This window comes from Otolemur garnettii, unplaced genomic scaffold (genome assembly GCF_000181295.1).
Source record: "Otolemur garnettii isolate 467f Iridium unplaced genomic scaffold, OtoGar3 scaffold00172, whole genome shotgun sequence".
Classification (NCBI taxonomy): domain Eukaryota; kingdom Metazoa; phylum Chordata; class Mammalia; order Primates; family Galagidae; genus Otolemur; species Otolemur garnettii.
In genome coordinates this window covers 2,722,320-2,732,761 of record NW_003852567.1, presented here as the reverse complement: position 1 = coordinate 2,732,761, position 10,442 = coordinate 2,722,320, and the positions used below count along the sequence as shown (strand labels likewise).

The following is a 10,442-nucleotide window of genomic DNA, read 5'->3' as shown; positions in this document are numbered from 1 at the left end:
ACGCGCCGCGCAGTGTATATCGGCCGCGCAACCTCCTGGGCGGTCTACCGGCTTGGAGAAGTGAACCTTCCCGTGGCGCCGGAAGTCCGGGGCACGTGACCGGGTGACAGTGCTTGCTTAGCTGTAAGGCTCGCTTTAGGCTGCAGCACGGGATGGCGGAGGCGCCTCCTGTCTCAGGTAATGTCCCGACCCGCGCAGCATTGAACCCCCTTAGGTAGCGGAAATTTGGTCAGTGACTAAGTCTTAGGGCTCGGGCCATTAATATCGCGAGAATGGCGCGAGAATGGGATAGTGGCTCGCGAGGGCCAAGCCACGCGCGTGCTGCGTACAGCGGTCTCTATCATACCCTACTGGGTGGTAAAGCCCGGCAGCTAGGTTTCAGAGGAGAGCGGGCTTGTCCCGTCGCCGAGTGAATCGTTGCGGATGTCCTGCTCTCCCTTAGGGCCCTTCCTGGGGGCAGCAGCGCACTGACCTTCGACTGGCGGGCGTCGGCCGAGTCACCGCCCGTGAGGGTGGCGGGTTGTGCTTAGGTGTTCATACCAACTGGGGTAGCGGCGCAGGCGCGAGCCAAACACCAGTGACTTAGAATCTCAGCCTTCCACGAACTGTGTGTGATCTGTCAATTAGGAATAAATAAGTTAATTGTTGTGAAGGCTCCTGCCCTGTACCTTTTCTGTTCTTAATTGTTAACTGCTTCCCCACTCGGAGTTGCCTCTGTGTGTATAGGCAGCTCATTTGGCTGTTAATATGACATTTATTTTCATTCCCTTCAAGGAATGTAGGTAGACAGTCCCAAAGGGAAATATTTTGCATCACAACTTTAGTGCACACTTACATAAATACAAAAGCAAACCAAAAATTTCAGGAAGCAACCATGGTTTCCTTTACTATCTGTAATGTCCTCTATTTTCTATTTCATTTTTAAAACTGCTTGTCACAACCCACTACATTGATTTTATGATCCACTCTTTCTGGAAAATAAGGCAGCAATTTGCAGCATGGGATTTGGAATTTCATTGATTTGAATCTAAGTTTTGCTACCAACCAACTGTTGAGCACCAAGAAGACTATTTGTATTTGTGTTTTGAGTGGCAAGTAAAATGATTTTACTACTTGGTTCTCAATTTTAAAAGTTAGAAGCACACTGCATTGTTGTACCCTAGTCCTGTTTTGAGTATTAAGTCATCTTCAGAGGTGGAAAATTTTTTAGGCTGGTGTTTTGTTCTTCTCCCCATCTAGTCCTTCACCAGATCCTCTGAACTGTATCTGTTGATCTTCACATCCACAGACTCCTGACCCATGAAGCAGAAATGGGTGGGAGCTAGCTGTGAGTCATAGTGTTGATTTCTGGTGGGACTACAGGCACCTGCCACAGCGGCTGGCTATTTTTTTGTTGTAGTTGTCATTGTTAGCTGCCTTGGTCTGGGTTCAAACCCACCAGCTTGGGTGTATGTGGCTGGCGTCCTACTCACTGAGGTATGGGTGCTGCCTCTCATTCAGTTCTTTACTGTATGTTTCCATGGTACCTGCTGCCCACCTTTGTCAGTGTAATGTGATGTAAAAGCAAAATCCAATGCCGCACATCCTGAGTTGGAATCTTGAGTCTGCTTTGGAATACCTTGTAGCCTTAAGCAAGTTACTTTATCAATGCCTCAGTTTTCTTTTCTTTTCTTTTTTTTTTTAAAATGGAAATTGTGGGGAGGGGGTCTTTTTGTGTTGCCCAGGCTGATCTCAAACTCCTGGCTTCAAGTGATCCTTCCATCTTAGGTTCCCAGAGTACTGGGATTATAGGCATTAGCCACTATGCCCAGCCAATGCTTCAGTTTTCTTATCAGGATTGTGCCTGGCACATATTAAATACCTGTTACAAGTTAGGCCTTATTATTAAACCAAAAATATTCAGGCTCTGCACTGCACCTATCTATGCTCAAGACTGTGTTCCAGGTAGTCTATAGTTGTAACAGCAATAATAAAGTACTTTTTTAACAACCTTTTTTTTATGTGCCAACTCAATGTTTAACCACTTTACACTTGTTATTACCTTCCTTTAACTCTTCATAGTAACTCTTAGATGTAGGGATTATTACTGTCTCCCTTATGTATAAGAAAACTGATGCTAAGTAACTTGCACAAAGTTATAGTAGGTGATGGATAGGGACTTGAACCTATGTCTTCCAGGCCCTGTCAATTCATACTCTATATGTTGCATATATGTGGTTGTACAGTTAAGTTTGTGAACTCATCCTAGAAAATGTGCTGCTGCATACCTCATTGCTGAATATGGTCACCTTCAAAGGTACTCCCCTTGGGAAGCTATGCGCTGATGCCAGCGCCTAGTCCAACCCCAAAGCACTTTTTCTAGGATGAGTTCATGAACATAATTGTTAGACCTCATACAATAGCTCTAATAGCCATTCCAGAAAAAAGAGTTCTAAAACAGCTTTGAAGGGTAGACCAGGCGCTGGTGTTGGTACATAGCTTCACTAAGGGAGTACTTCAAAGGCAACCATAGTGTTATTCAGAAATGAGGTCTGTAGTACTGTTTCTAGGATAAGTGTGCATACTTGTCTGGCCTTGTAGCTCTAACTTAGCTACCAGCTAATTTTGTGTCTTTAGGCAAATCATTTCATTTTGGGGCTTTAGGAACTGAGTTGACTATCCAAGAAGCATCTTGGGAGCAGGGGAAATGAGTGGGTTAAAGGGGAGTATGCTTAATTTTTTGACTGGGAAACCTAGATTATGTTTAGAGGTTGTGTATTAAAAAACCTGTAATATATTCCTAGGGGGAGGAGATGAAAACTAATATATTAACTAGGTCCTATCTATGAAATCTTATTTAAACTTTGAAATCAGTATTATTAGCCTTTATCATGGATGGAGACACTAAGGCTAAAAGTGATCAAGTGAATCCCTAAGCTCATACTGTAAGTTAGAGGGCAAGACTTAGAACCCATTTTTGGCTTACCAAAAAGCCTGTTTACTTGATATTACACAATGCTACTTTGGACTTTTGAAAGACCACATGGAACCTAGTCATTGATGTCTCATCCCTGAGCTGTTAACTGACCTTAAGTTTTTTTAATAAAATAAACCCATGTATACATAGTGTTTTGTGGCCCATGTGAGTGTTTTTACTCAGCAATACACTTAGCTGTCAGAGACTAGTGGTATGTGCTGACATGAAATGATTGAGTCCTCCATAGGCACCTTCACAGAAAACATAGGTCTCAACTAAAAGCTTGTTTTATACAAAGTCCTTAGGAAATTTTTATTTATTTATTTATTTAATAACTGACTGAAAGAGAGTGTCACTCTCTTGTCCCAGACTAGAGTACCATGGAATCAGCCAAGCTTGCAGCAACCTCAAACTCATGGGCTCAAGTAATCCTTCTGCCTCAGCCTCCTAGAGTGCTAGGATTATAGGTATGAGCTGTTGTGCCCAGGTGGAAAACAATTTTTAAATGTGGCTTAGAATCTGTGGGCTTTTTTTTTTTTTTTGAGATGGAGTCTACCTTTATTGCCATCAGTAGAGTGCTGTAGTGTCACAGCTCACAGCAACCTCCAACTCCTGGGCTTAGGTGATTCTCTTGTCTCAGTCTCTTGAGTAGCTGGAACTACAGGCACCCACCACAACACCCAGCTGTTTTTTTGTTGCAGTTTGGCCAGGGCCGAGTTTGAACCTGCCACCTCCAGCATATGGGGCTGGTGCCCTACTCCTTTGAGCCACAGGTGCCGCCCGAATCTGTGGGCTTTATGAGTAAAGATGCCTGCCTGCCTGTCTGCCTTCCTGCCTGCCTGGCTTCCTTCCTTCCTTCCCTTCCTCCCTCCTTCCTTCCTTCCCTATTTCCTTCCTCCCTCCCTCCTTTCTCCCTCCCCTCACCTTGGTAGAGTGATGTGATGTCCCTGCTCACAGCAACCTCAGACTCTTAGGCTCAATGATTCTCTTGCCTCAGCCTCCTTAGTAGCTGAGACTATAAGTACCTGCCGTGATGCCAGGCTATTTTTAGAGGCAGGGTATCACTTTTGCTCAGGCTAGTTTCCAACTCCTGAACTCAGGCAGTCTACCCACCTCAGCCTCCCAGAGTGCTAGGATTATAGGCATGAGCTACCACACCCAGCCAAAAATTAATTTCTTTACTGACATGTCTATTTCTTTGTCCTAGGTACTTTCAAATTCAATACGGATGCTGCTGAGTTCATTCCTCAGGAGAGAAAAAACTCTAGTCTAAACTGTGAGACTCGAAGGAGACTAGACTCTAATAGGATCAGTAGAAGAAATTACAGTTCGCCACCTCCCTGTCACCTTTCCAGGCAGGTGCCTTATGATGACATCTCTGCTGTTCATCAGCACAGCTATCATTCTTCAGGAAGCAAACTTAAGAGTCAACAGATTTCTTTCCATTCCTCTGCTTCTAATAAATTACCCAAGAGCCATGGCCTTCAGAGTCAACCTTGGCAGAAATTGAGGAGTGAGAAGCACTCTAATAGAGTCAAAAAAGCACAAGGTCTCACTGACCAGACCTCAGATACAGCTGGCTTAGAAAGCGTGACCAGATCAGAGAGTGGAACAAACCCCAGAGAACACAGCCCTTCTGACAATGAGAAGGAAGCTACTGGTGCAGATCCCAGGGGGGCAAAACCCAAAAAAGCAACGCAATTTGTATACAGCCATAGTAGAGGACCAAAAGTCAAGGGGAAACTCAAATGTGACTGGGGTAACAGAATGACTCCCAAACCTGAGGATGCTGGACTTGAAAATGCCAAAGTTGTGGGGGGTTTCCACCCTGACTCTTCAGATGCATCTGTTAAAAAAGGGGTATTGGATGGATATGGACCCAGACGAAATGATCAGAGAAGATACCCACAGAAAAGACCTCCCTGGGAAGTGGAGGGGGCCAGGCCACGACCAGGGAGGAACCTATCAAAACTGGAGGGCCAACGGCATACAAATGTAGGACCCAGAAATAACGTGGCCCCCATTCCAAAGGATAATCTCAATGAAAGACCAACAAAATCTGCCTGTGACAGTGGGAACTTGACAGTCATCAAGTCTTCCAGAAGGGTTGACCAAGAAAAATGCACTGTACGGAGGCAGGATCCTCAAGTAGTATCTCCTTTCCCCCGAGGCAAACAGAACCATGTGCTAAAGAATGTGGAAACGCACACAGGTAAACCTACCTAGATGGGTATAATTATTTTAGTCTTTTTTATTTTAAATAAGTAACATATTATGCAATTCAGAAACTAGAAAGTATAAAAAGGTACATGGTGAAATGTTCCTTTCCACCTTTATTCACCATTTGTCTGGATTCTACCTGCTACTCTTCTTTCCAGTAGGTAATCAGTTAGTTTTGTACATATTATAAGCAAATACAAATAAGGATTTTTGTGAGTTTTTTTGTTTAAATGCAAACATGGGTGGTATAGATGTCTGGTTATAAGATTTTTTTGATTCTTGAAAGTGCAAGTAGGGGATCCTGACATCCCTACTGCTTCTGTTGGTTTCATCCTGCATCATCTCATGGGCCTTATCCTGTCTGCTCAGTCACAGAGCTCTAACTGTTCCCACCATCTCTTAATTTCTCTCTTTCAGTTCATCTCTTATACCAGGAGTAGAGAGTGATTTTTCCAAAACATTGAACTGTGTCACTCTCCTGCTTAATTCTGTTTGGTTCTCATCACCTATATGCTCTGACTTCTGCCGTACTCAGCAGTCCGATCTGCTGCTGCCTCAGTATTCACCACATTTTTTTTCCTGTTTTATCTTTTCATGCTGTTGCATGCAGCTCCTTCTGTCCAGAATTTGTCACTCAGCTCACTGGTGAATTCTTACTCATTTTTCAAAAACTACTTTAGTCACATGTTCAGGAAACTCTCACCACTGTAGATAGCATTAATCCCAGCCATTATATATATATATATATATATATATATATATATATGGTCTGACAATTAAGTTTGCAGACTCGTCCTAGAAAAAGTGCTACATACCTCATTGCTGAGTATCACTATGGTTACCTTTGAAGTACTCCCCTTGGGAAGCTGTGCACCACGCCAGTGCCTAGTCTGCCCTTCAAAGCTATTTTGGAACTCTTTTTTCTGGAATGGCCGTTAAAGCTGTCACCATATTACCCTTGATATTCTGAATGTCATCAAAATGTCTTCCTTTCAATATTTCCTGTATCTTTGGGTAAAGAAAAAAATCATTAGAGGCTAGGTTAGGTAACTCGAGAGAGGGTTTCAATACAGTTATTTGTTTCCTAGCTACAAATTCCCTTCCAGACAGTGCCATGTGATCTGGTGCATTGTTATGATGTAAGAGGCATGAGTTGTTTGCCAAGATTTTTAGTTAAGATTTTCCTGTTTATCCATGTTTACTTAGTCTGCTGTGCTTTTCACAGTCAGCAGATGATTTTTCATCAGTTCTGCTAGTTACTGGCTGCCCTGACCTCTCTTCATCAGGGACATTTTCTCTCCCCTCAGAAAAATGTTTAATTCATACATACACTGCGATTTTCTTCATGGCATTATCCCCATAGACTTGGAGTAACATGTCCTTGATTTCACTTCCACTCTTGCCATGTTTAACAAGAAATTTATAAATGTTTGTTTATTGTTCTAATTCAAGCTCTGACATTCTTGCCACAGCCTGTGAAAACACAACAAAAATAATGAAGGCCATTCATCAAGACACCACCATATGTCAATACTAACACAACTGTGAGACACTGATATACCACGATTACAATACCTTACTGAGTTGTTTGTACAATGCTGCCAACGTAAGCACATGGGGGCAAGTTCACAAACTTAATTATCAGAACTTTGTGTGTCTTTCTCTTACATATACATGCTTCTATTACAGAATTTACTCCTAGAAACTATAATTTATGTGTTGGTGCCTTCCACTAGTCTGTAAGCTCCTATTCTTTTTTAATTTCCGAATTTTATTCAGACTGTAAACCTTTGGATTGAAAAAAATTCAATAAACCCCAAACAGAATAAACAAAGTTCCAAACCATATAAAACCAATCACTGCATTATTTAGGAATCAATGCATATATGATAAGAACAATAAATAGCACAGACAAGATTAATCAAAATTCAGGATAGCAGTTAGCTCTGGAAAGAAAAATGGACAACTCAAAGGCTTTAATTGTATTAGCAAATTTTTTTTCTCAAGTGACCTAAGAGGTAAATATACATTTATTTTTATTACCATTCAAATAGAACACATACGAAATATTTTTGCATGTGTGAAAAATATCACAATAAATAAAAAATTAATGAAATTCATGCATCCTTTTTCTGTGTTATTTATAACACAAGCCAGTAACTTGGGAGTCACCCTTGACCATGCTCTCACCTACCAAATCTAATTATCACTTCCTACCCTGGCTGAAGCCACCTTTGAAGTACTAAAATCCATTCCTATCCCTTAAACCACTGCTCTAATGCAATTTCCAAACTGCAGCCCAGGAAAATACCTTCAAACAGGATTAATTTCATCTCTCTTGCTGTAGAAGCAACAGACAAGCAAAGTGCCCAAGGCTACGTGGCCAGAAATGGCAGAGGGAGGATTCAAATCCTGCCATTTTTAGTTAGGAGTTAAGGTCTTACCTACCCACCATCCCACCTTGGGTGATGCTGAAAAGGTTCAGCACTGCCTCACATAGGGTAACTAGGGTAAAGACAGATTTATTTCAGTCACCCCCTCACCTCCTTTATCTAAGTCCTTATCCAGACTCTGAACTCAAACCACTTTCCAAGAACTACTTTCCTAACACCCCTACACGATGACAGCAAATCCTAGTATCTGCTCTCCCAGTTCTTCATACCTTTCTACTAACATGTCCTCCAGTAGACTGTGACCTCTACAAGAGCAAGGGTCTGCTTAGCCCACTGCTTACAAAGCACCTTGCCCCATCCTAGTTCCTCTCTCTGTCCATTCCTTAGTGAATGATAGTTCACCAATGACAAGATCTCTTATCTTTCTTTCCAACTATGGGCAATCTGGTCTCTGACCCCACCCTCAGGGCTGTGTATGAGCCAGATAGGGGAGGAAAGAGACCTGCCCTGGCCGACCAATCCGAGATGGCCTGCTCCATGGAAAAGAATGAAAGAGATGTTAGGTACTCAAGACTTCAATCCCTGGGGCCAGGGAATGGATCACAAACAAGCCCCTTCTGCCCTTGAGTTTCATTTTTATTTTTCATTTACACATAAATATTTATGCTTAAATCTTTAATGCATAGGCTGGCTGGGCACCAGTGGGGGTGCAATTGGGGGGTGGCTACACTCAAGCACTGGGGAGCTGGGCCATGGCCTCCCCCCGTCCCCCAGACTCTAGCTTCTCCTCTCTAAGGTGTGCTGAGCTCCACTCTCCCTGCCCCAAGACAGCCAGGGGAAAAGGAAACAGCCCCAGTAGATCTACCTCTTCCTGTTCCTCTAGCAGCATGTTGTGTCACCTCAATCCCAGCAAGTCCTGAGCTCCAAGCGTCTCCTGGACAAGGACTGAGGGCTCAGCACAGCTTAAACCCCCTGCCTGTGTTTTTTAAATGATGTCCTCTCCCCTCACTCTGGGCCTGGGTGGAGGGCACCTGGATATCTACCTCTGGTACACTGAGGCCACTAATGACACAGACCAAGGCTGCCAAGCAGTACATGGTCAGGGTAGGAGTACAAGGGCAGAGGCAGGCACAGCCAAGGCTTTGGGGCTTTCCCAGAGGCCCAGAATGGTCTTCAGAGATCCAACTTCTGCCCTTGGTAGCACTGAGCATTCAGAATCCTCTACTCCATAACAGAGGCAGGGTGCCTGCAGGCACCTCTGAACCCCTAGTGTGCCACACAGGTCACAGCCATATCCCACAAACAGAAACTCCCACAAGTCTTCAGGTCTAACTCAGGCACCTCCCTGAGAAGTCTGTCTTCCCTGGCACATCCTGTAGTTGTCTTCATACTCCTCACCATGGATCCCCACAGCCTTGCAGCTCTCTGTGTGGTGAGCTCAAAAAATACTTGGTGAATGAATGAACTTGAGGCTGGCTTTCCTCTGAGCAGTTGCCAGATCCGGTGTCCTCAGTCTAGAATCCTCTTCCCTCTTCATTCAGCTGCATCAGTTTATTTCAACATTTGAGGGATTACTAGACATTGTCACATTACTGGGTTCAAGGGTCACCTCTGCTAGAAAGCTTTGCTGACCCTCCTGTTTAGCAACTTCTCTTCCCCTAGGCTACCGCACTAGGGGAGCCACTCAACCCTTATGCCAAGATGATCCCTTAAGCATAGAAACAAGACCTGATTCATCATGTCTCTATGCTTGGTGCAAGCTGGGTTCAGGAAACACCTACAGAAGGCACCATCTCTTAGAGGAGAGACCACCTCAGGAACAGATATGTCTGCACTTGATAACTTGGCCAAGTTCTCTTCTTAGGCCTGCCAAGTCCAGAAACAAAGTACTGAGTACTTTGTACTTCTACAGAGTACCTCAGTTGTCATGGTAGTCAACCCCCAGGGGAGAGCAGGGCAGGATCAGCTCTTTAAAATCTGGTGCTTGGTTTTAGGTACCTGTGGTGGGTTGTGGTAGTTGAGGAGGCTTGTCCTTATCTGTTCCAGTCCAGTGTCCTCCTCAAGTCACCAAAGAGACGAGCTGCTCAAAAGCAGGCAGGATCTGGGGGAGGACCACCCATCTGTCTCTTGTGGACCTGTGGGTCTGAGGGTCCTGGCATCTGCTGATGAATCTTTCGGTGTTGCCTAAGATGGTCAGATCTCATGAATTTTCGGCCACAGTGATCACATTTATATGGTCCATATCTGCTGTGTATCTGCAGATGTCATGCAAGCTCATCAGAATGGTAGAAAGCCAAGACAGCCTTCCCAGAAGCATTTGTAGGGCTTCTCCTGTGTGTTTATGCTGTTGAGTCACAAGGTGGGAGCACTTGGTATAAGCTTTTCTACAGTTCTCATATGGGCAGCAGTAAGGCCTTGGAGCTAAGCATCTGCCTCTGTGAGCCCCTTCCCCAGAGTTTAGCTCTGCTTTCTGGGTAGACGGGTGTGCAGCCAGACCTGGGCTTAGCTCCTCAATCTCCTGCTCCATGGCAACCTGGGGTCAGCGGCACATTGGCTGTGTGGGGTCCAGGTGAACTTCAGAGCCAGCCAGTGAGGCGTGGCCAGCAGAAGTCCCTGCACAGTCCTGTAAGCTCCTTAAAATCAGAGACTGTGGCCAGGCATGGTGGCTCATGCCTATAATCCTAGCACTCTGGGAAGCCGAGGCAGTGGATTGCCTGAGCTCACAGGTTTGAGACCAGCCTAAGCCAGAACAACACCTCGTCTCTAAAAAAAATAGCTGGGTATTGTGGTGGGCCCCTGTAGTCCCAGCTACTTGGGAGGCTGAGGCAAGAGAATCACTTGAGCCCAAGAGTTTGAGGTTGTTGTGAGCTATG

At 44.4% G+C, this 10,442-nt stretch overlaps 1 protein-coding gene across 1 annotated transcript in view; it reads left to right on the top strand.

The window, feature by feature from the left end:
• The window catches only part of NFX1 (nuclear transcription factor, X-box binding 1), a 98,480-nt gene continuing 88,038 nt past the window's right edge, over positions 1-10,442 (top strand). The window contains exons 1-2 of the mRNA XM_012811653.1: positions 1-177; positions 4,164-5,168. Coding sequence (XP_012667107.1) covers positions 153-177; positions 4,164-5,168 — 1,030 coding nt within the window. The 5' untranslated portion in view covers positions 1-152. The remainder of the gene's footprint in view (positions 178-4,163; positions 5,169-10,442) is intronic.